The following is a 26,727-nucleotide window of genomic DNA, read 5'->3' on the forward strand; positions in this document are numbered from 1 at the left end:
TCAAAGAGCCGGGATTCTTGACATGTAGCACACACACACTTCCTACATTGTCACTGGATCTCCCTGCTTTGTTCCTTGTAGGCCCAAAGGAAAATAGGTCTGTATCCTTCATTCACTGTCCATCCCCTACATGAGATCAACTTCATTACTTTTCTGCTCTAATCTAGTTTTTGCTTCATAAGACATCCACTTTACTTCCATATTTGAAGTCTAGTACTACAAAAGCAAGATGCATCACTTAATAAAAAATCTCCAGTAATTTTTTTTTTTTTTTTCAGAGATGACTTACAGTTAAGTTCTCTAACACACTATCCAAATTTTACCCTCATAAGGCTTTTGTCTATGGAACAAATCTAAATTCAAATAATCAAATGAACAGCAAATCAGCATCCAACTTATTTGGGTTGCTTGATGTTGAGCATTGTTTGTATCACTAACCTACTGACATAGATGCAAGGAAAAAAAATTCTATCACATAAAAAGAACACTATTCTGGCAATCAAACACTTACTGATCGATTGTTAAACAGTCATCAGCCACATAACACATTAACACAGAAATACAATAGAGTGAGGAGTAAAACATGATGGTTCTCCCAGTTTTGGTCTTACCGTCTGGAGAAAGTTGGGTACATCCCGAGGCCATGTCAGGGGGTATAGGGAATGTTAATATAACTGTTGTGTGTGTGCAATGGGAGTTCCATAAAGTCTATAAAAGACATAAGTGATGCAATCATTGATTCAAGATTGAGCACTAGCATATCAGGTCAGTCATTTTAATCTAAATCACTACTAACCTGTTGACTTGCTTCTGTGTTTGATATGCTAGTACAAGCTCTCCATCCTCATTCACTATATCCACATCTTTGCCATAAGAAGTCTGAGTGACTGAGCGAAGGTCATGGGCACGGTTTGCTAGCACAGTGCGTAGCTGGATGCACTCTTCCCGTCTCCTCTCCAATTCATCTTGTAGGGCTTCAAATTGTCCTGAAAATATTATAATTGCTCACAGCTTTTCAGCTTTATAATCTAAAAGAATGAATGCTAAATTTTCTTATACATATGGAATGTAGCAAATTAATTTAAATGAAATTTCACATAAACAATCCAGAGATCCCTGCCCAAGCAAAAAATTGAAGTGCTGTTCTTCAAGCTTTAGTTACTTAATGTGTCAAATTTTATGAGAGAGAGAGAGAGAGAGAGAGAGAGAGAGAGAGAGAGAGAGAGAGAGAGAGAGAGAGAGAGAGAGAGAGAGAGAGAGAGAGAGAGAGAGAGAGAGAGAGAGAGAGAGAGAGAGAGAGAGAGAGAGAAAAAGGAATACAATACATTCAAGGTAGAAGAAAACTAAAAATATAGAACAGAACAAGATAGAAGAAGGCAAAATTAGGTAGTTTAAATCTGCACATACCACATGAAGGGACAGATATCTGAGAGAGAGAGAGAGAGAGAGAGAGAGAGAGAGAGAGAGAGAGAGAGAGAGAGAGAGAGAGAGAGAGAGAGAGAGAGAGAGAGAGAGAGAGAGAGAGAGAGAGAGAGAGAGAGAGAGAGAGAGAGAGAGAGAGAGAGAGAGAGAGAGAGAGAGTTAAATAAAAGATAATGAAAGCTGTGATAATCTTAAAAATAAATAGATAGCATCCCTTCCTCTGATGCTTTGCTGAAGAAGGCAATGGATTCTATAGAAATGTGTGCATGAAACACACAATTAAAAATATTCAGTAAAATCAAGCTTACTCATAAATTCTTGAACTCTGTTGTTCTGTGGCTCTGAATCTGCAATGGATTTCCTCAGTCTGTTGAGATCATCCTTGAGCTTAGCATTCTCCATCTCCAGTTCCTGTAGCTGCAAACAACATAAGAAATTGAAACAGGCATCTAAGGATGTGTATAAGGAACAACTGGTAAAACAAATCTCTTTTTTAATAACACCTTTCATCTTAATACCATTCTTATTCAGTTTTAAGAGATGTTTACAACTGGTTTAGGAAGAATTCACAGAAAAAACTTATCAGTTTAAAAGGAAATATTATTCAAATTTCTTAAAAGAATCTGTAAAACAATACTGAATTTCAGTAGCAATAAGGCATAGCCTTAAAATCTACTAAAAACTATATCATGCTGAATATAATCAAAAAGCCCAAATATAAGATATACCTTGTTGAAAGCCATTTCATTACAGCCTATCCTAATCTTATTAATTCTATCTACACTTATAGAATAAGCTTCACATAACATGCAGTTATGTATCCGAGTGGATTTTAAACTCAAATTATGGATTTTTTTTTCTTCATCCAAGCCTACTGACACATGTTCACAGGTTTTTAACCATCTCTCTCTCTCTCTCTCTCTCTCTCTCTCTCTCATACAAAGAAGAGAAGACCAAGACAACCTATAGTTCTAGTGTGGGATGTTTTGATAATCTGTAGTACATTGAAGACAGTACAAAGAAAATGCTAAGTTCTATGTATGCAATATAATACTTCATAATAGAATGGAACAAATATAATGCCAGTACTGCAATCAACATAATATTGAATAATACACTAAAAGTCGAAAATAATAAATAATTTCCTGAAATAATTCACAACTGCCAAACTCAAAGGTCTTCAGTAAACTTAAGTGTTCTTCAGACATTTTCTAACATTTCTGATTCACAAACTGAGCAGCCTGACAGGAAGCACCTAATGCCAAGTCCAGAACCACAGCATAAAAGTGAAGCAGAGCATGCAAATAAAGTCACAAGTGCAACAGCCATGCTTGTTATGCATTGCTATGCATGTGATCAATGTAAACAAGATACTTATATCTAGAGCTATAAATATGTCAAACTAAAATGCAATGTGAAAAAAAAAGGGAAACCCAACTATGCTAAGGACCTCCTTGTGTACTGCAACTGCATTATGCAATATCAATAGAAAAAAAAAAAAAAACTATGTATGTATGATAAGCAAATGAAATTTACCCAAAATTACAGTAGATGTAGAGTCCATATATCACATGCTGGAAAAATACTTGCACTTCTAACAGGAAAATCAAAGCTTTGAATTTTATTTTTCTAACTCACACTGTGATGAAGCAGGCAGTTGCTCTGTTTTTAGCACCAATCATACCACTAAAGCCTAGTACAAACACTTACCAACACACTATAGAGAAAAATATCTTTACAATTAATACTTTCCTTTCCATCTCAGCCTTTGTGTGATTTTCTTGGTAGGAATTACTCAAACTGACAAAACAAACTGTCACTAACATCTGTCTTGCTTAGTGCACTTCTATTTAACTATTTATTATAATTTTCTAATTTAAAGGGACAATGAACTATAACAAAAAACTAAAATTTTAACATAACCTAAACTCAAATCCAGTAAAAACACAAACTTACTCTGTATGTGGATGTACACACACACACACACACACACACACACACACGCCCGATAGCTCAGTGGTTAGAGTGCTGGCTTCACAAGCCAGAGGACCGGGGTTCGATTCTCCGGCCGGGTGGAGATATTTGGGTGTGTCTCCTTTCATGTGTAGCCCCTGTTCACCTAGCAGTGAGTAGGTACGGGATGTAAATCGAGGATTTGTGACCATGTTGTCCTGGTGCGTGTTGTGTGCCTGGTCTCAGGCCTATCCGAAGATCGGAAATAATGAGCTCTGAGCTCGTTCCGTAGGGTAACATCTGGCTGTCTCGTCAGAGACTGCAGCAGATCAAACAGTGAAACACACACACTACATGGACAAAGAAATGATGAAGAAACTGATAAGTACTATAATAAGACCCAGATTGGAATATACAGGAGTAGTGTGGACCCCTCACAAAAAGAAACACATAAGGAAGCTGGAGAGAATACAAAAAATGGCTACAAGAATGGTCCCAGAACTTGAAGGGATGATATATGAGGAGAGACTAAAGGCTATGGATCTTCCAACATTGGAACAGAGAAGGGAGAGAGGGGATCTCATACAAGTTTATAAATTGATCAACGGAATGGACCAAGTGGACAATGAGTATCTGATCCTGAGAGAAGAATATGCCAGTCGAAGCACAAGATTGCATAGTAAGAAGCTGAGGAAGGGAAGATGTGTAAGAGATATTAAAAAGTATAGTTTCCCGCAAAGATGTGTTGAGACGTGGAACAGTTTGAATGAAGAAGTAGTGTTTGCAACGAGTGTGCATAGTTTTAAAGAAAGATTGGATAAGTGTAGATATGGAGGTAGGGCCACACAAGCATAAAGCCCAGGCCCTGTAAAGCTACAATTAGGTAAATACAACTAGGTAAATACACACACACACACACACACACACACACACACACACACACACGGGACATCGTCGATGGCGGAGGTGGTCGCTGAGCTCCAGAGCAATCATCTATAATTCTACAGTTACCTAAGAGTAACCAAGGTGGGAAAGGAGCTGGTAATGTTTGTCCCGTCTCCATATAGTCATGTTAACTGTTGATTAGCAAAATAATGTCCAGTGAAGGTAAATATAAACTGTAGCCTGCGTTTGAGCCATCAGCTGGTTTGTTTACGTCTGCGCAACATGGCGGCCGTGAACTCGAAAGATGAATCAGACTTCACAGGGTTTCAAGGAATAATGGAGAAGAGCGCTTATGTGAAGAAAATTCTGGAGTTAGAAGGTAAAATTGAAAAACTGTTTGAAAAGTATGAGGGCCTGGAAACGAGTTATGACAATGTAAAGAGAGACTGTGCCGATATGAAGAAGGAAAATGCAGCACTGAAAGAGGAAGTTAAGCTAATTAAAGTGAATTGCGAAAATGTGGAGAATCTCTAGGAAAAGTGATGGAGAAGCAGGCTGAATGGAAAAAAAGTCAGGAAGTGGAAAGAAAGGAGGTAAATTACAAAGTTGCAAGTCTGGAAAAGGAAATCAAAGAGTCAGGGGAGAAAACTTTGGGCCTTGCTGAAATTATAGATCAACAGATCATAGAAGAGAAGATAGCTGAGAAAGTGGTGAAGGTTATTAAGTCAAATGAGACATTGGTGAGGGAAACTGTAGACAAAAAGAGATGTGTGGTGATATTTGGTGTGGAGGAGGATAAGACACCGAGTAAAATGGAGAGAGAGAAAACATAAAAAGGTGATAAATAATATCATTAATGTGGTGCAGGAGGAGGAAAAGACCTAGTACAAGAAATAGAGGACTTCCATAGAATTGGAAAGTTCACAAGAGAAGGTATGAGGCCAATAAGAATCAAACTTAAGTCACAAAAGGATGTAGATGAATTGGTGGAGAAGTCATGGAGGCTAGCCCAGCAGGAAACAACAAGGAAGATTTGGTTGAGAAGAGATCTCGGTGAAAAGGAAAGAGAAATGTTAAATGAGTTGAGAAAGGAGGCTTTGAAAAAAATGAAGAGAGGACAGAAGAGAGAAGAAAGAGTTTTTCTGGAGAATCTTGGATATGAGACTGAGGAAGTGGTTCATAACCCAGAAAAGTACAGCAAGAAAGGACTAAAGAAACTTACATATGAGCGAAATGTAATGTATTCCAACATAAATGGAGTGATATCGGGATTTTAGAACTCAACGATTACTTGAGGGACAAGAACCCAGATATTGTGGGTCTTACTGAAACAAAACTGAGAGAGGAGAAGACCTGATGATGGTTGGAGAAGGAAATATAATGTTTGGAAAAGAAATAGAGTAGGTAAGATGGGAGGAGGAGTGATGTTGCTGGTTAAAAAGATATAAAGGTGGATCAAGTGAAAAAGGTATGGGAAAGGCAGAAGTGCTAAAGATCAGAGCAGAAACTAATGAAGGAAAAAGAGGCACTACATAGTGGTGTACGTACCACCTAAGACAAATGCATGGTCAGTACAGGAATATGAAGAAATGATAAGTGATACAGGAACATGTCTGGAAGAAATGTTGGGTGGCTGTGAACGAACTATAATGATGGGAGATTTTAATTGTAAAGAGGTGTGTTGGGAGGACTGGTCAATGGAAGGATCAGAGACAACATGGGAAATACACTATTGACACTGGCAATGGAAAATGTGTTAACTCAGTGGGTCAAAGAAGATACTAGGTTTGGAGGAGAGGGAGCATCGTCAAGACTGGACTTGGTCTTTAGTACAGAGCCAATGGTCATTGAGGAGATGAGGGTGGAGTGCCCTTTAGCAAAGAGTGATCATGCAGTTTTGGAGTTCAAGGTGATAGACGAAGAGAAATCTAGAAGAAATGAAGAATATAAAGTGGGAAGATGGAATTATGCCAAGACAGATTTTGGAAACCTAAAGAAATTCTTTCAAGAGACAAATTGGATGAAATTCAAGAGTGCTAAGGAGCAAATGAAAAGTGGAAGGAATTTATAAAAATATACAAAGAAGGTGAGAAAAATTTGTACCAATAAGACAACATAGAGAAGTTGGAAAGCAGGACTGGTTTAACGATAGATGTGAAAAGGCTAGAACAAGAAAAGAGGATGCATGGAAGAGGTGGAGAAGGAAAAGACGGATTAAGCAGTGGGAAAGTTACAAAAGAGCAAGAAATGAATATGTGTTGATTAGAAGAGAAGAAAGAAAGAAACAAGAAAAGGATATAATTGATAAATGTAAAGACCAACCAAGGCTTTTTACAGACATGTGAACAACAACATCAAAAATAGAGAAAGTATTGAAAGTTTAGAAGTAAATGGAGTATGCAGTGAAGATCCCAGGAAATGGCAGAGGCTATGAATGGATGCTTTCGGAAGGTATTCACAAAGGAGACTGCTTTTGACAAACCACTGGTAATGGAACAGAAAGGGATTATGAAGGAGTTTCAAGTAACTGTGGAGGAGATCAAGAACATGATGGGGAGTTTAGAAGTGAGAAAAGCTGTGGGACCTGATGGGGTATCAGGATGGATTTTAAGAGAATGCAGGGAGCAATTGGCAGAAAAAGTTTGTGAAGTAATTGATGCCTCATTAAGGGAAGGTGTAGTGCCCCAAGACTGGAAAAGAGCTAACATTGTCCCAATCTATAAATCAGGTAACAAGAGAGACCCATTGAACTATAGACCAGTGTCACTTACAAGTGTGGTAGCTAAGATGTGTGAGAGGGTGGTGAAGACTAGATGGACAGACTTCTTGGAGAAAAATGACATACTTTGTGAGTGTCAATTTGGTTTTAGAAAAGGGCGTTCATGCACGACAAACCTGATATGTTACTATTCGAGGGTGATAGATGTAATACAGGAAAGAGATGGTTGGGCTGATGGAATATATCTGGATTTAAAAAAGGCCTTTGATAAGGTACCACACCAGAGACTGATCTGGAAACTTGAAATGGTAGGAGGAGTGCATGGCAGTTTACTAAAATGGATGGAAGACTTTTGGTAGGAAGAGAAATGAGAACAATAATTAAGGACAGACCATCAGAATGGGGATTGGTGGAGAGTGGAGTTCCACAGGGATCAGTGTTGGCACCAGTAATGTTCGCAGTCTACATAAATGACATGGTGGATGGGGTGTCCAGTTATGTGAGCCTATTTGCAGACGATGCAAAATTGTTAAGAAAAGTGAGATGTGACAAAGATTGCGAACTACTCCAGGAAGACTTGGACAGAATATGGAAATGGAGCTGTACATGGCAAATGGAGTTCAACACGACAAAATGCAAGAAAATAGAGTTTGGCAAGAGTGAAAGAAGAATCAGGAGTATGTACAAGATAGGAAATGAAGACATAAAACCAGTCATGAAGAAAAAGACCTTGGGGTGACAATTACCAATGACCTATCGCCAGAGAGACATATAAACAAAATAATTGGAGAAGTATTGAACTTATTGAGGAACATAAGAGTGGCGTTCAGATATCTAGATGAAGAAATGATGAAGAAAATAATTACTGCAATGATAAGACCGAGGCTTGAATATGCAACAATACAGTGGGCTCGAACTTAAAGAAACACATAAGGAAACTAGAGAAAGTACAGAGGGCTGCAACGAAAATGGTGCCTGACTTAAGAGATTTGACTTATGAAGACAGACTGAAAAGAATGCAACTTCCAACCCTGGAAAACAGAAGAGAAAGGGGAGACCTGATAGCAATATACAGAGTGATGATTGGCATGGAAAAATGGATAGGGAAGATCTGTGTATGTGGAATGGAAGAATGTCGAAATGGGAAAAACTAAAAATGGCCACTTATAGGAGAGATGTGAAAAAATATAGCTTCCCTCATAGAAGGGTGGAAGCATGGAATAGTTTAGACGTGGAAGTGGTCAACGCAAGGAATATTCATGATTTTAAGAAAAAGCTGGACATTAATAGATATGGAGACGGGACAACACGAGCATAGCTCTTTTCCCGTATGTTACAATTAGGTAAACAATTAGGTAAACACACACACACAGATGGCAATAACACAGCGAAGGAGAGATGAGACATACAGGTGTGGTAGATTGAATTATAGAAAGATGGACACAGAAAATTTGAAAAACTATTTCAGAACATTAGATTGGGAGATGTTACAAAGCAGAGAAGTGCAAAAAAAAAAATGAAATTTTTATGAAATATTATAAAGGAGGAGTTATGAAATATGTACCAAAGTATAAACTGAGAGAGGAAGGAAGAAAGGATTGGTTTAATGCAACTTGTGCTAAGGCTAAAGAAAAGAGAGATGTGGCTTGGAAAAGATGGAAAAACAGCAGGAATATACTAAATAAGGAGAATTATAGAGTGGCAAGAAATGAGTATGTGAGGGTAAGGAGGAAGGAAGAAAGAAAATTTGAAAAAGATATTGTAGACAAGAGTAAGAAACATCCAGAATTGTTTTACAGGTTCATAAATGGTAAACTTAAAAAGAGAGAGTCCATTGAAAGATTAAAAGGAGAGCAAGGGATAGTAGATGACCCTAAGAATATCGCAGAATTGCTAAATAATAGGTTTCAACAAGTATTTACTAAAGAAACAATGTTTGTAAAGCCTCAGAATATAGAAGGAAATGTGTACATGGATGACATTAAGATACCTAAAAAGGAGTTATATAAAATGTTGGAGGAACTTAAAGATGATAAAGCGATGGGACCAGATGAAGTTTCAGGCAAATTATTGAAGAAATGTAGAGAAGAATTGATAGATCCATTATATGATATTGTAAGGTGCTCATTAGAAACCGGGGAAGTACCGGTAGAGTGGAAAAGAGCTGAAGTGGTGCCCATTTATAAGGGAGGCAATAAAGAAGAGCCTTTTAACTATAGACCTGTGTCTTTAACAAGTGTGGTCGGTAAGATTTGTGAGAGGGTGATAAAGAAATATTGGATACGGTTCCTGGAGGATCATAAGTTATTATCGGATCATCAATTTGGCTTTAGGAAAGGGAGGTCATGTGTAACAAATCTACTGAGGGAGATGAGAACGGTAATAAGGGATGCAACGTCGGACTGGTTGGTGGTGGAGAGTGGAGTCCCATAGGGTTCAGTGCTGGCACCAATACTTTTCCTTGTCTATATTAATGATATGCCAGAGGGAGTAAACAGTTATATTAATTTGTTTGTGGATGATGCGAAGTTGTGTAGGTATGTGAAGAGTGAAGAAGATTGTGAAATTTTACAGGCAGATCTGGATATGATTTGGGAGTGGAGCAAGAGGTGGGAGATGGAATTTAATCTGAGCAAAAGTCATGTAATGGAGATGGGGAAGAGTGGAAGACGGCCAAGAGGGTCATAGAAGATGGGTGAAGGAGTAGTGTTGAAAAAGGTGGAAAAGGAAAAGGATTTGGGAGTGATAATACAAGACCATGGGCAGTTTGAGGCTCATATTGACAAGATGTTTGGAGAAACATATAATTTGATTAAAAATATTGGATTAGCCTTTCATTATATGGATAAAGATATGATGAAGAAATTAATTAGTACGGTAATTAGACCAAGATTGGAATATGCTGGGGTGGTTTGGTCCCCTTATAAAAAGAAGCATATAAGGAAGTTGGAGAGATTGCAGAGAATGGCAACAAAAATGGTTCCGGAATTGGCAGAAATGACCTATGAGGAGAGATTAAAAGAAATGAATTTGCTTACCTTGGAACAAAGAAGAGAAAGAGGAGATTTAATACAGGTTTATAAACTGTTGAATGGTTTGGATGAAGTGGATAATGAACAAATGATGTTGAGAGAGGAAAATTTAAATAGAACTACGAGATCGCATAGTAAAAAGATAGCCAAGGGAATATGCTTGAAGGATGTGAAGAAATATAGTTTCCCACAGAGATGTGTGGAGGTGTGGAATAGTTTGAGTGAGGAGGTGGTGTCAGCGAGGAGTGTGCATAGTTTTAAAGGGGCCACACGGGGCCACACGAGTATGATACCCAGGCCCTGTAAAATTACAACTAGGTGAATTACAACTAGGTGAATACACACGCACACACACACACTAGCAACATTCTTCACTCTAAACAGGAGTAGATTATTTAATGTAATGAACAGAAACATTGCAAAACTTATAATTTCTTAATAACATATGGTTTGTCTTATCATACACAACTGAATCTAAATTGAAATCAGTATTGATACTTCTGCAGAAATAAAAAAAAAATACTGTGAATGATGGGATGGATGCAATTCATAAGAGTCACATAATTCATACAATATCATCTAGAGAAAAACAAAAATACTGTCTTACTCTAGAATGATTATTTAGGTTTTACAATGGGAAAGACAGAACCTTGCATAAACACCCTTAATGACAGCTATAATATGAAAAAAGAACCCAAAAAAAAGACCAAAATGAAAGCACCAAGGAAGGTGGATGTGATTCAGTTTGCAACTGAACTGAGTCCCAGACCAGCAAAAGACAATCTAAACTTGTCACTTTTCACACTATGGGGCCCCAGCCAAGATACTCCAAACTAGTGTACCATGATATCTGATTAACCTTCCCTAATCATTGCAATGTTGATCATAATTGACCAGCAACTGATGATTAGGATGAAAAAATTTTCCTTTCCGAACATAAGTAATCATATAAGAAGGAATTATTTAAGGAACTCAAAATATAATAAAGTTCAATAAAATCTGACATGGAAATAAACAACGTAACTTTGGCTTACATCTTGTACACACACACACACACACACACACACACACACACACACACACACACACACACCTACAACTTTGAGCCAAACTGCAGAATGTCAAGATTTGTTGGGGCCATAATGCATACACTTAACATTGATGAACATGACCAAGCACCATACCCGGATGAGTTCCTGTGCGTGCTGTGGGTCATCCGGGGGGGATGACGACTCCAAGTGATCTATTTGTTTGGACAGATTGCGTCGCTCCTTTTCTAACTCACGTACTTTGTTTTGAAGTTGCAGAACAAGGGTGATATCTTCCATCTATTACCCATCCAGATTACATCATCCCAGACAGGAGTGGCAAGAAGTAAGGAAAGCATGGAAAGTGTTAATAACAGATTCCATAAGACCTTGCAAGTCATTGTGGGTAACTTATGTATATACACTTCAAGCAAAGTGGTGCATTGACCCAGGCAGCTTCCAAACATATGACAATTGTTGTGCATTAATGAGTAAATGAAAGAAACTTGTCAAACAGTGTCAATATAAAGTGATAGACTGAAGGGGAGCACCAACAGTTGAGCATGAAAATGATTGGAAGCTGCTTCAAAGAATACATGCAAGAAAAAAGTTTATCTTTATCAATTAGCCAAGCTTTGTGTGATTAACATTTGAAAAGTTCTTTGTAGAACCACTTTAAAGTGAACAGCAATTAATATTTTATGCAAATAAACATATAAGCATTAAAACTGTGAAATTACATACAATAGGTAGTATGCTGCAAGTTTATACATTCACACACACACACACACACACACACACACACACACACACACACACACACACACACACAGATTAGGAGAGTGAGGAGATATTTTCCTTTCTTACAAGGAAGAAATATATTATTTTCAATTATGTATTACACTACATAATTTCTTTCCCAGTTTAATGACAATTCTCCCTCACCAAATGAATCAATAAGATTGATAATATTAAACTGCACCATTTTCCTTACATATTATGTTCAGCTTCTGGGCTAACAATTAGTGATGATGACACACACCGAACAGAAAAAGAAGAAATATTATAAGTAATAAAAGAAGAGCTATAAAAGCAAAACAAAATAAAAGGAACACTACTGCAGCTGGTGAACCAGAGCACAGCTTTAGTTAACAGGGACAGACCATATGGAAAGTTCATATGGCAAAGAAAAAAAAGCTGGCAAAATAATGCTTCATTAAGAAAGAGAGTAATAGTCTGATGATAAGGGCTTTCACTCTTTAAGTTAGAAAAATCAATCAAAATTAAATGTGAAAGCCACACATAATACTCAACAAACAAGTGCCTGTCTTCTACATGAAATGGACTTGCATTAATGATATCAATTTAAGCCAAGCACTTGCAGCATTGGTTGTCGATCAAGATATAAACCAAAGTAAAGAGAAGAGAAAGCTGAACAAGGGCTTTCTGACAGAGAGAAAGGTGTTGCAATGTGGAGGTCTCTGTTCCACCTGATTAGTTCTTTGATGAACTACACTGATACATTGCTGTAATGATAATTAATCCTTGGTAGGTGTCACATCACAACAAAGTATATAACAACTTTCATTCTTCTTAAGAGTAATGTTGTCAATCATGGCTACAAAACATTGGTGAATGAGTATAATGCTGAACAGTGATTCTTCATGATTTGTTCTCTAATTCTTTCTTGATGTCAAAATTTATACGAATAATGACACAAATATATGAATTAATCTTAATTTGCTTCATTATGTTTTTTTTTTCTTTTTTCATGTTAACAGAGAAGACTATGGTGCAAAGCATATACAAGATAACATAAAGTGCATACAACCTTTATTATGTATTCTGTGCTGATTGTGTATGTTTTCAATAACTTTTCTTCAAATTGCCTTAATTCTGCTTCAGAAATACAGATTGCTTGTCACTTACACAGTAAACAAGTGGTAAACAAGTAACAGGTGAGTCAATATCTCATCCATGACTGAAGTTAAAGCTTCAAAGAATTTGCCAATAGAATAAGGTGAGAGAAATGCTGCATAATGACGTCTAAACAAGATAGTGAATATTTGTAGATAATCAAAGACTGCAAGCATAAAAGCAAACAATGCAATTGCAAGTGAGTGAAGCAAAATGACGAATCAGTATACAGACTGCTGTCAGTAACCTGCACCAGCTGCATCCAAGTGAAGAAAGAGTTAGGTTTAGAGGAACAAAGAAGATCCACAGAATGTAATTTTTTTTTACTACAAATTCTGTAAGGATCAATGCAGAAAAAGCCAGTTATTATTCATTTTGACCTCAGAAGGAAACTCCAGGTTATTCATCCTATATTTATAATTTTGTTATTTAGATTAGATATACATGCAGTGTCTTTGTGTTTTTGTTAAAGAAAGAAAGAACAATGTACCTTTGAAACAATGTTAGCTGCTCTGAATGTTATTGAGAAATAAGTACAGGAACAATGTCTTAGCACTGACCTTTTGAGGAACCTGAATTTTTATCTCTGATGTGTCACCAGTTTTCTGTGACGACCACTCAATATTATCCAAATTCCTATTGGAATCTGACATTTCACTTGACCGGCTGCGAACTGAGCCATACCCAATATCCTGTAAACAAAGAAAACTTATAGAAAAGCATTGAAATAAATTAGTGAATAAATTAATTCATAAAAGCAGTGAAATTCTTTGTACTATGTCTTGCAGCTTTCTCATTTTGTAAAGGTTGTTAAGTTTTTATATTTGAGACATCTTGAAAGATTAAAAACTTGAACACATCCTCTGATATCATTGTAACTCCTAAGTACATCATTATCACTTGGCAAATATTCTTACACATTTGTTTCACAGAACACAGCAGATCCAAACAACCCTTTTTCCTTGTAAAGCAATACTGCTCTAAACAAAATCACTCTCTTTGTATCTTATGTAACACTCTTATTAACATACTATCAAATACACCTTACAGCATTGAAAAACTTCATACTTACAGACATCCAGTCCTTGATAGACATGAAATATTTAATTAATGAATTACAAAAGAGTTCTATGTTATATTCTTATCTCATTTGTGGAATAGAAAATGCTATTTTTCCACCAACATATGAAGAACCCTGACTTTTCTCAAAAAGAAATCTACACCTAAGTAAGTGGATTCCACACAAATATAAAACATTATAACAAACTCCCACATACATCATCTCCAGGGAAGGAAGAGAACTCTGAAGCATCGTCATGCACCAGCTCAGTAGGGGCATCACTGGCACCACTCAGGTTGCTCACGTTGCTAGCTGTTCTCTGATTAAAGACAACTGAAGTTAACGTCTGTGCATGAATGTTGCATTAAAAGGATATTTATGAAAAAAAAGAAAAAAAAAAAAAATCAAAATCAACTACTTGAGTTCATCTATCTATTAGTGACTCTAAAATACAAACACTAATTAAGAGTGATCTTTACCTTGTGAGCATTGCCTCCTTTGAACTTGGCCAGCTCTTCTTCAAGGTGTTCATTCTTCTGCTCTAAACGATTGAATTCTTTAAGTAGTCTTTGGTATCCAGATTTCTCATCTGTATTCTCCAAGATGAGCTGCTGCTTCTCTGCCTCAAACTTCCGTCTTAAGTATTCTGTAAAACAAATAAAAAAAAAAGTTAATTCAAAAGTAGCATATCATTATTATAACACTCCATGAAAAGAAACAGGTAGGAAATCAAACACATACATGACTTAATATATAAAAGAAATTGGCCATTTAAAGACTAAACTTCGTTTACAGACCTTCACTTTCCCTTTTTGTCTCTTCTTTCTGGGCATCAGAAAGTTCTTTTGTTAACCTCACATTTTCTTCATTAAGTTTCTCTATCAATTCACGGTTCTCCTTGTCTGCTCGCTCCTTTTGAGTCAGAACATCCATCTTTTCACCTCGCTCCATCTGAAAAACAATAATCACATCTGAAGTCAGTTCTCCTATGGAATGTAGTGAAAATATCTCTGAGTGTCTGGAAGTATCTAAGCCTACATATAAGTGAATAAATAGAGATAAAAATGAGACAAAGTTTTAAGGTCCATGATGATAGAAACATAGGTGATGAAGACCTCAGAGGAACAGAATTCCAAATCTTCCTTCTTATTCTCCATGCAATCAAGATATTAACATTAGGTTATACAGATTGTTATTCATACAGGATATTTACATGTCCAGTCTTGGATTCATTATTGCTAGATTTTACAACTGGAACTCACTTTAAACTACATTTAATTCAATTTATTACCAGTTTTAAGACACAACAGGTTCTTGAAAATGTATCCTGTGTGCTAATTTTTTTTTCTAAAGTTGATCTTCTGAAGTCAGATGGCAGTAACTGTTCAAATCCCAAGTAAAAACAACATTATCAATACAATTTTAAATTAATTTAGTGAATTCTAGTAATAATTAACTGTTCTGTGTGATATCAATTTCCCTTCACAAACCTCAAGTTCCTTGGTAAGCTCAGCAATTCTTGCCTCAAGTTCACTGACTTGATTGTTGCTTGCTTTGAGCTGCTTTTCTACACCCTTCAAATCAGTAACACGAGTCTTAAGCACCGTAATCTCTTCCTTATAGCTGCTGATGAAACTATTCTCATTTTTCTGAAAAGCAAATTAACATAAACTTGGAGTCAGTTATCTTCCTCCTCTCCTTCTTGTATTTGTATAGCAAATACCATTTACTTTTGATTAGTTAATGATAAAAACAGAATTGATAAATTCACATATCATTCATTAGACACTATATTTATCCCAAACCATGAGATAAGCAGGGCACCTCTTCAAAAATAAATTACTGCACCTTAGATCAACATACCATCTCAGTCAACTTCTGCTGCAGTGAAATGATCTTGTTTTCCAATCCCTTGTTAAGCTTCTTCTGATGCTCAATTGATTTTGCTTCAATCTTAAGCTTTTTGAGTTGTCTTCTTGCCAGGAAACATCTCACCAAGCCTTGTACTATGACAAAGCCACGCATTGCCCTCAGGTAGCGTCTCCTTGTCAGCCACTGCCGCACATTCTTCTGTATGACAATAGCCTAAAAAAAAAGACAAAAATAAGTAAATAACAAAATATAAATCATAATAAGTTATTGAATAAAATACAATTACAATAAATTGAAATCTCACATTTAGTCAGTTACTAATATTCAAATGTTCTCAACAAACCTTTGAAAAATACAAAAAACTTTATCATGATGGTTCAATATGTACTAAAGGGGTCTAGGAATCTAAAGATTCACCTGAAGATACCTATTTATTATTTGAAGACAACAAACTTACTGCTCTGTCTCTGCGCATGTGCTGGTACTTCTGCCGAGCCCAGCAGCCACGTGCATGAGCCTGCAGACGGGTGATGGTGTACACCAACCGTCGGTATTGCACTCGCTTCACCCATCCTCGAACACATGCCTGGATCTTGATGGCTGCTGCAGTCTGCCGCATGTGGTGAGCAAGTCTGATGGAAAGACACAGAGTTACCAATGAAAGAGAGCAAAATAAGCAAATGCAATATCAGGGAAAACTCTGCTCTGAGCTACAAAAACATCTCAGAAAAGTGACCCAATAACCTCACCTGCGTGATGCCATGCCCCTTGCATACTTCTGTATGACGATAGCTGAATTTCGCATTCTTCTGAAGCGGTTTCTGTGGATATACATTCGAACATTCTTCTGTATCATTATTCCACAAGCAGACAACCGGTCAGCACGAAGTTTCTCCATATAGGCAACTTGACCAGCCCTGAAGAATATTTTCGTACGGCCAAATTTGAACTTGTCTTCATCCTGAAATTATAAAATCTTATCAAACTGCTCATATACGTATGCTAGACCTTAAATGAAGCACATGTACACACATAATTCACGTATAACAACACCTTAATTGAACACGAGTGCAGCTACAACTGTCTCTCATCATGCATTCACTTTTGCTGCAAACAGCATGCTTCAAAATTTCAATCCTGACAAGCAAAGGGACATATGCCTAATACCTAGCAAGCTGCATCCTGGGAAAAAAAGAGCTCCATGACTATCAAGAGGAAACATATCAAAGTCCAAATTCATACTTGATGTCATATGCCACCTTTCCTGACATTTCCATCTTACTAGTGATAGGCACAACAGTAAGGCAGGGATGGTTGGTGTAACTCCTAACAACTACCTTTTCATTTTACTTTTTTAAATAGATACAGTTTACCTTAACACAATAATACTTGAAAATATACCTTGGTTTTATTTCATCATCATCATCATCATCATCATCAACATCATCATCATCAACATCACCCTATGTGGTCTTAGAGCTGGACAAAGGTCTCCCCAGTAGTTATGATAAATTAGCTACATACTTCTTCTATATGTGACCTTGAGATGTTTTAGCTAAGCTAGCCAAGAGGATTGTCAGGCTTCTAAGTCAGTACTTCCTGTACTTACTTTTTTTTACTTAATGAAAAGAAGCTATAGCACAGAAGAAACCAAGCAGGAATTATTTTCATTCAGTTTGGGTAACATGAAAGCTAATCACTACACCAACAGGATACATTTTATATTTGTACCAAATTATAATTCTACTACTACAGATGAAGTAAAATGTCAATGGATGAAAAGAAAGGTTGAGATGCAGTTTGTAATGGTGACCTCCAATAAACCACAAGTTTGTTCCACAGAAATCATATTCATCTTGCAAAATAACTCAAAATACCTCTGAGAAAGAATACTTACAGTGATCATGTTTGCAATGATTTTTTCGCATGTCAGGCGCATGTCATTTCTCACAATATCTCTAGATGTGCAGAGTACTCGATACCGACAGAAGAATTCATGATACGTCCATCTGCAAATTTCATCATTAATAATAATAAAAAACAGCAATAATAAGAAATAAATAATCATTGAACATTCTTCCCATATGAACTGAATGAGTAATAATTTTGCACATTACCTAGATGGATAGCCAGCTGCACTGATTCTGACAGTTTCCAACACTCCACAAGCACGCAGCTGCTGGATGGCTCTGGTGGGATCGAAGGTAAAGGCCATCTTGTCATCATTGGGCTTGATGCACCTCACATAATGTGGTGTTGTGGAGTTTAGTGTTAACATCAGCAAATTTAAGGAATCACGAAATTGTGATCCAACCTGAAAATTAAAGTTAAGATAAATTTTTTGAGTTTCAAAACGGATATCATTTAAATTTATTTCTGTGTTTTTATATAACCAGCCATTTGCCATACATGCACACAAGCAGTAATTTGTTATTTCAAGAGAGCTAAAATAATGAAGAAAACAGATAGAAATAAGACTAATGTTGAGAGTGAGAAAAAAATGTTTATACAAGAGGGAAAAGTCTTACATAAAACAGTTTAAGTGTTCAAAGTGCATTAAAAAAAGAGAAACAATATCTGAAGATCAACTAGAGTATACATACAAATGTTCAATACAACTCCTTTAATGTTATATTTTTCAGATCATTAAACTACCAGAGAAAACCATTCAAGCAAGAACAATAATCTTGACATACACTTTTCCTCATTTGTTTGGAACTGTGAGCAGGTGATGGTCCAGTAGGCAAAACTTTCACTTTGGTGGGAGCTACCTGTGCCTTCTCAGTAAAGAGAGCATGTACTAAACTTATCTGGAAAATAAGTAAAAGCCTTTGAATAACAATATTCTGTGAAATATATTCATAACAACCGTGTTCATGGATGCACGTTAAATTACTTTGGGCATCACTTACACTTATATTATTCTCCTAAAAGCAACATAAAATATCTAAATTCTGATCATTTTAAAACCTTTGACTGCTAAAAAGATGCAGCCTTAGACATGCTTTCCCTTTTTTCCCATCATTTCTTTTTTTATACCATTTGTTCATTAATGGTCATTGTAAACACCAAAAACATACTTCAAGCAAAATCTATCAACTACAGTGAAATACAGCAATAGAAAATAACTAAATCAATTAAAAGATATTTTTCTTTTAAATGGTAATACTTACCTGACTAGATTTAAGTAAATTAATTTGCTCTTCTGATACTGTGTCACGATTTTTTTCCAAGAATCCAGCACATTCATAACCAACTTTATCAGCAAAGTGTGCAATAAGGAATGAAGTGTTGGATAAGCGTGGTTTGCTGAAGTGGTCCCACTTCTTACATTTGTCATAGAGTTTTTCAACCCAAGACTGATCTGAACCTTTGGGCATCTAAAATAAGGAAAAGAAAAAAATTTATAGTACATAATAATACATGAAAATAAGTTTGTATGTGCAATGTATAGTGGGATGATACTAAAAATAGTACAAAATGGTGTGAGAACAAATCAGTTATGAAGAAAATTTATTTTCACATTAAAACAAAATCAGCTACTCACCCGACATTCTTCATCCAAAAGGTCAAGAATACCAAGCTTGCTTTCAATGAGATCAATACATGGTTGATTATCATAGAAGTTAATGAACTCCCATTCAATCTGTTCTTTTACATACTCCTCTTGTTCCAGCTTGAAAACATGCTGAAAAAAACATCATCATAGGACTAGTTGAGAGAGATGTACTTTGTGCATGTTGAACACAAATCAAAGGGAAAAAGTTTTATTCAATGAAATGATCATACCAATGACACAAACAGATTCAGCACATACATGGATGTCTCAGTGTTAAAGAGTGAAGAATGCATACAGTCCATCATCATCAAAACTCAAGGACTAGGTCTTGAGAAAAAAATAGTAAGGACAAAATTTCTGGTATTAATCTTTAATAAGTACTATAGAAAACTTCACTGATTATAACATACAAACAACAATAGAAAGAGCAACAATTTCCTTTTAGTTAATGATCATATAAAAGTATCATACCTATGCAAAGTTTTAGTTATGAGACTACATGTGAATGGCTATAATCACAAAGAAAAGAGTGTTAGATAATGACAATTAAACTTACAAAATATTTGCAAGAAGTTATGCCAGAGATATGGTACACCATCCAACAGACATCATTCAAAGCCTACCTGGTTGAACTGCTGTTGAAGTTTTTCATTTGCATAGTTTATACAGAATTGTTCAAAGCTGTTGATTTCAAAGGTTTCAAATCCATAGATGTCCAAAACCCCAATAAATCTGAAATTATATAGAACAGTGTCATCTCCAACACATAAAAGGAAGCTTGCAAAATCTTGAATACAGTGCAGTACAGTGGTACCTTACTGTACATCAGATTTAGAATAAGTACAATATACAAAGCATAACAAGTATAACATACAAAGTTGTACTTATTACAAAGTGGACTCATGTCCTTTTTGAAAACAAAATTTGCTTGGCATCCAACCTTTGTTTGGAATACAATTCACATGCTAGAAATTGTGTGTCAAAATTAGCCACAACACAGTATGCTACCCTTGTTTACCTCTTTTGAGACAGTTACAACTGCATGTTAGTACTCCCCTTGCTACCATTCATTGAGCAATTCACATTATAATTGAATTTTCAAGTGATTTTGTGTTTTTCACTTAATTTCTAAATTCATTAACAATGAATTCTAATAAGGTTAATGAGAAGAGCCAAGCATCTCATAAGCAAATCCTTTTGTTTCAACTACATATACAGGCAAGCCCAGCTTAACGAAGGGGGTTACGTTCCTAAAAGAAACTTTCGTTAAGCAAAATTTCATTAAGCGAACCGATTATAACAAGTTTAACTCCTGACTTGAACTTCCATTGAGAGGAAACGAAGCGAGAGCACATCATAGTACAGTGAAAGGTTTATTGAAAGTAAAAATGATGTAGTTAAACATTTAGGCAATTTAATTTAAGTCATTATAATGTACACTAATGTATGTATGTACGTAACTTTATAATGTTGATGATCTTAAATTTATGAAGGGAGGGAGAGAGAAACGGGAAAGACACTAACCGGCAACCTGTGGAATGTAGACAAAGGACGCATCATTGTACCGCATACAAATCTTATGTACCACATTTCCACAAGGCTTTCTATTTTATCCATTGTAGAGTCACGAGTTCAGGTGGTTCTTTTAGCTTTCAAGGAAGATACGGTCTCACCACCCTTCTTAATAGAGTCTGCTGACTTGGAAATAGTAGAGACAGTAGATGGAGTCAAGATGGTGGCGAGCAATGCTATTAGTTTTCTCGCCTCTCGTGTCTGTGAATAATATCCAGCTTCACTTTGAGAGTAAGAGACTTCCTGGTCTTCTTAGCAATGCTAGGCGACATTGCAGGGCGTTTTGGTGGTAAGTTAAGCGAGGGAAGATGAGCTGCTACTGACGCTGTTATTGTTTTGAACATGGGGAATGAGTGGTGCGCGTGTTATTCATGATAGGCGCTGGTGCATTAAAAAACCTGTTGGCTTGCGTGATATGGCAGGGCTTTCAAACTTGGAAAAAAATTACCTGGATAAAACTTCGTTAAAGCGAGTTTGGTGTTCGTTAAACGAGCAGATGGTAGTAAAATGAAACCTTCGATGTAGCGAAATTTTGTTGTGTGAACCTTCGTTAAGCGGGGGTTGCCTGTACTTAAATTATTATTCTAATATGCCTTTTTATATCTGATAAGCCTATTATGTCTTAAGCATATTTACAAAGGCTCTAAACACTTATTAGAAAAACAAATGGTCATAACTCACAAATGGTTACAGCAATATCCATTTTATCTCAGCTATACATTGCAAAAATATCTATATTAACTACATTTGTTCAGTTTATTTACTATTACCTGAAAGGTTTTGTAGGGGCAGCAAAGCACTTGTTTATCTCCTTTACTATCCAGTCAAATAACTTTGCATAGATGTGTTTTGCCAATGCATCTCTGGAGAATGTTGCCTGAAATAAAGAAAAATTATTCATGACAAGTATTTGGTGACAGGCTGGAATTAATTGAAAATAAACCATAATACAAATTCACATCTATGCACATATATTTACAGTTCAGAATGATCAACATTTCTCCTCTCTGATAAATACAGGAATACAAACCTCCGAGAGTGTCACTGGTTTGGTAAAGACTTCTCTGCCACTAGTGATTTTACGATGACAGAGCCACATCTTTAATTCACTGGCACTAATACCAAGCAGTTCAGCTACAATTGCAAGGGACTCATCACCTTTCTGTAAGGGAGAGAGAGAGAGAGGGAAAAAAAAAAAATAAAAAATTTAAAAAAAATTAAAAAAAAATAATAATAATAATTATCATGTTTTACACAAAATAGGTAAAGAGATAGACATAAGACTATAGAACCAAATTATGTGAATGAAGTGCAAGCCAGCTAGTAAGGTTAATTCATGATAAACTATAGAGGATTTGAAAGATGTCCATAGAACTGAATATGAACAAAATATTGCACCCATATATGACAGTAGAAAGCACCCATATATGACAGTAGAAAAATCTGTCTTTCTCCAGCTCTACATGCTGAGCATAAGCAACAGCGCTCTTTGATCAATTATGATAGAGGCCTTTTCTAACTATACACATACAGCAAATACTTTCCTCCCTTTACCCATCTGAGTCACAATGCACAAATTCTCCAATAACTTCCTCATAAGTCTGGATTTGTATAATTCTCTGTAACCATAAAGGAAATGATGCTATATAGTATGTCCTTTTCAAACTAGCTTTACAAAATGCCACACTTTATAGACAAAGATGATTGTTTGCACCTGTAAAACAATACTGTAGTTTGTAAAAGAAAAGAAATATTACAACACATGAACAACTCACATCAATTGTTGAAGCATCTCCTCCATTGTCTTGAATGACAATATTTCCAAGATGTAAAATACCAGCTAGAATTCTGAACATCTGGTTCTGTGTGGCTTCACTTATCCCTAAAAGTGACAGTGCTTTGCATGTCTCTATGAAATCTGCACCATCATCAACACCTTCTATGGAAGGGCTGCTGCCTTGATTGAGGTAGTGGAAATTGTCCTGGTGGCCTGGAGAAGTAATCAGTTTTATTAACAATGCACAAATATCAAACATCCTATACTTACTCATTCTAAACTTACAAAAACAGTCATATTAACTTCCAATTCCAGATGAGTAATCTTTAAGTAGGAATTGTTCATCATCTGTTAAAGAAAAACAATTTTGATATGTATTATTAACAGCAAAGTAATTTAGTGCCATTTAGTTTTGTAATTCTGACCAGAACATGTATGTTGTGGGGAAAATTAGATACTTCCAAAACAAGAGTAGTACATGAAGACAGTATATGTACCACCACCCACTGAATGAAAAAGCTTAAGGTTACCAATCAATTGATCTACAATTGAACTCTATTTTTGGCAAAGTACAACACAGTACCATGGATTTTGAAGAAGAGCCAATAAGAAGGAAGCTTATCTATTTCACCTAATATTTTGTATTGCATGTAATTTTAGCATGTCTATTACAATCAAACATGTGTAGTAGTAGGGAGGCGGTGGCATAGTGGATAAGGTGGTGAGCGTGGGATCGGGCAGACGTCCACGCGTAGGTTCGAATCCTACCACGTACAGCCTTAAAACACTTTGCCATTTGTCGAGTGGTTTAAAGTTACCTACATATCACCATGATACCCAGGTTCTAGGTGGTTACACTCAAGATGAGCTTGGGCAGTGATATGGGCCCTAATATGGGTACCACTATAAATAAAATTGCCTGCGCCACTAATGGGCGGAAGCTGAACAGCGCTTCCCATACACTCTTCAAGTGTGCCTACAGGCGCTATAGGCCTTACCGTAAAAAGAAAAAAAAAAAAAAAGTAGTAGCAGCAGTAGCAGGAGTAGCAGCAGCAATGATAATGATGATTTATCAACCTTGTACTTTAGTATAATAAATATAATTATCATCACTATTATCACATGTGAAAGTTCAAACAAGCAAAAACCTTGAAGCAATTCAATTAGATAAAAAAAAAAAAGCATTCTTCAAAGTTAAGTACTTGCTCTGCACTGAATATCAGTATTCTATTGCACTCAGGCAAGCACTGAAAAGAATGGCAGCTCAAAACAAAGCAATGGTCTTTACAAGCAAAAACTTGCAGGTATATATAATTTTACCTGGGATGTTAAAACAATGATACACATGGCAGTCCTTGTGTGAACAAAGCTACCTAATTTTATCTATCGTCCTCATCCATAAATTTGTATAATCTTCTAGTAATAACTAAATTGTGCTTTCCTGATGTGTTAATTAACATAAAGATTATTATCAGAAATCACTTCGTTCTCCAGCAATATAATTTTTGGAGTGTTAGGAAATTAAACCATGGAAGACAAAGTATAGATTGCAATCACTCATGTATTGTATACTGAGTACCATGAAACATCTGATAAATGGGAAAATTTCAATGTACAAACACTATCATTTGTTAGTGTGAACACATGTGATGCTGAAAGACAAATACTGTAATATATCAGAAAATGTCTCTGATCTATATACAATGTTGCCATTTTCAAGGATCACAACAAACATTATAATTCCTATCGAATTTTCAATGTTTAAAAAAATGATACTTCCTACTAAGAGTATTCTTAATGTACGAAAGTATTTTTCTGGAAAGTTCTGGGTGTATGTTTTACACCTCTAACACATTACTCTGATAAAATGTTCATTACCTATGTATATTGTATATCAACCAATAATTTTTATATTTAAGCATGAATAATGTATGACATATTGGTACTTATTTGAGGATTTTCTAAATTTCTGAAAGAATGACAACTTAAAAACACTTACTATAACTCCATCCAATAATCAATAGGATAGCATTTTGCTGGTCATCCTAAAACTGTTTTGTAAATGGTGACACAACAACTTTAATACTTCTGAGAGTACCAAGAAGCTGTCATATCATATGAGAAGCATTCCTACAGTATATAGCAGGAATTAAAAAATCTTTACAGTGGTGAGGAATTGGTACATGTTTGGCAGCAAGCAAGTCATTCTTACAGCCAAACTCCTGAAATGTAATGGGAAAAGCACAACAAAGCTGAAAATTTCCTATTGATATAAGAATTGATCAAATCTTCAATAAGCAAGAAATTCAAGCAAATTACATACAAAAGCAGCAATCAATAGTGGAGCTATGCTTATGTGCACGCATGCACGCACTCACGCACGCACACATGCACACACACACACACACACACACACACACACACACACACACACACGCACACATGCACACACACACACACACACAAACACACACACACACACACACACACACACACACACACACACACACACACACACACACACACACACACACACACACCCACACACAAACAGCTCACAAAACCACACCCGGCCGAGATCTGCGTGGCGGGGTGGGGTCCTCCTGGAGGCCTTGATTCATGTAGTGAAAAGTTTCCGGTGGTCCTACAGGAGAGGACACTCAGCATCACCAAATGTAATCATAAATATATACAAACCAATATCTAGAGGAATATTCATAATAAAACACAGTGCAATTAGAAAAATTGAATATGAATAGAAATTCTCAATAAGAAAAAAAAAAGAAAAGAAAAACACAAACCAAGAAAGAGCATTCATTAGAAGAAAATGAAACAAGAGAAAAAACAATAGAAGGGAAAGGCATCTATATGAAGAAACTAAAGGCTGACCACAAATTTCTTAAACCTTTATTTAATTTAATGTTTAATGTAAGTATGCTGTCAAGTTCTCAATCCCAACAATATATCCTGCTTTCAGATCAATCTCTCATCATTTCCACAGTGACCCAAAGACAGGCACAATAGTATGAATATTGTACAATTTGGTACAGGAGAAAAATATGGATGAAATGATCATGGTAACACAAAAAAATAGTGGTATATGATAAAAGAGAAAATACTAAACACCAGATAAAAAAATAACTTCCTATGATGATAGAACACATGCAAGCAAAAACTTCTTCCGGAAAATGGTCAATCATGTACAATTTAAAATCAGTCAGAAGCGACCTTTAAGATAACTTCTCTCAGAATAAAATAGATTTCTGGACTCATTACTGTGTACAGAATTTCTGACATACCCAACAAATATAAGAAAAAAATAACTGCAATAAAGATCAAACAAAACACCTTCCTCTTTTCACATGAAGAAATTGGGTTGGAGAGAGATAACAAAAGTATATACAATAAGGTAAATATTGTGGGCTGACAAAATCTCTAAACTGCAAGGACAAGCTTTTAGGGTATTCAAAAGAGTGACACACAGTACAGCACCGTAGTTGCCACTCTGCCTGGCTTCTCTCCCCCTTGGAATTGGCAGCTGATTGGTGATTACCACCTCCAAAATCATTATACATACTTAAAATCATCAAATGACCTTGTCCAAAGCTGACTTTTGTAAATATCAATATAAACACAATAACAGTAGAATTTTAACACTGACAAATAGACAAAGAAATAAACAAACAGACATGAGATGGATGCTCAATGCAACATAAACTAGGGACAAGATGCATGCTGTAAGTTGTATGAGCGACTTTTTACATAACTTACACATATTCATTTGTTTCAGCAATTTCTCGAGGATTAGCACTTTGATGCTATTACCATTTTCCTATTACTAGTAGCTAAAGGCAAAGGTAATTGATAAGATGACTGGAAATGTGTTGTTGTGTTGTTGTGGTTGTGGTGTCTACATCAGCTGAGCCTTCAA

At 36.0% G+C, this 26,727-nt stretch overlaps 1 protein-coding gene across 12 annotated transcripts in view; it reads right to left on the reverse strand.

Annotated features, from left to right (window-relative positions):
- Positions 1–26,727, reverse strand: part of LOC123498246 (unconventional myosin-Va-like) — a 69,172-nt gene that overhangs the window by 15,195 nt on the left and 27,250 nt on the right. For 2 of the 12 annotated variants that reach the window (XM_045245426.1, XM_045245423.1), the window contains exons 8-30: positions 25,366–25,440; positions 22,795–23,009; positions 22,050–22,181; positions 21,790–21,896; positions 20,071–20,179; positions 19,436–19,576; positions 19,062–19,268; positions 18,585–18,698; positions 18,006–18,202; positions 17,786–17,897; positions 16,638–16,849; positions 16,346–16,520; positions 15,880–16,101; positions 15,507–15,665; positions 14,814–14,967; positions 14,496–14,662; positions 14,234–14,335; positions 14,029–14,040; positions 13,517–13,648; positions 11,196–11,339; positions 1,731–1,839; positions 797–986; positions 612–614 (exon numbers count right to left, since the gene is read on the reverse strand). In XM_045245426.1, coding sequence (XP_045101361.1) covers positions 612–614; positions 797–986; positions 1,731–1,839; positions 11,196–11,339; positions 13,517–13,648; positions 14,029–14,040; positions 14,234–14,335; positions 14,496–14,662; positions 14,814–14,967; positions 15,507–15,665; positions 15,880–16,101; positions 16,346–16,520; positions 16,638–16,849; positions 17,786–17,897; positions 18,006–18,202; positions 18,585–18,698; positions 19,062–19,268; positions 19,436–19,576; positions 20,071–20,179; positions 21,790–21,896; positions 22,050–22,181; positions 22,795–23,009; positions 25,366–25,440 — 3,190 coding nt within the window. Of the gene's footprint in view, positions 1–611; positions 615–796; positions 987–1,730; positions 1,840–11,195; positions 11,340–13,516; positions 13,649–14,028; positions 14,041–14,233; positions 14,336–14,495; positions 14,663–14,813; positions 14,968–15,506; positions 15,666–15,879; positions 16,102–16,345; positions 16,521–16,637; positions 16,850–17,785; positions 17,898–18,005; positions 18,203–18,584; positions 18,699–19,061; positions 19,269–19,435; positions 19,577–20,070; positions 20,180–21,789; positions 21,897–22,049; positions 22,182–22,794; positions 23,010–24,795; positions 25,211–25,365; positions 25,441–26,727 lie in introns of those variants that run through there. The other 10 variants (XM_045245427.1, XM_045245424.1, XM_045245432.1 and 7 more) reach the window with 7 other exon arrangements.

Source organism: Portunus trituberculatus, chromosome 47 (assembly GCF_017591435.1).
Source record: "Portunus trituberculatus isolate SZX2019 chromosome 47, ASM1759143v1, whole genome shotgun sequence".
Taxonomy (NCBI): domain Eukaryota; kingdom Metazoa; phylum Arthropoda; class Malacostraca; order Decapoda; family Portunidae; genus Portunus; species Portunus trituberculatus.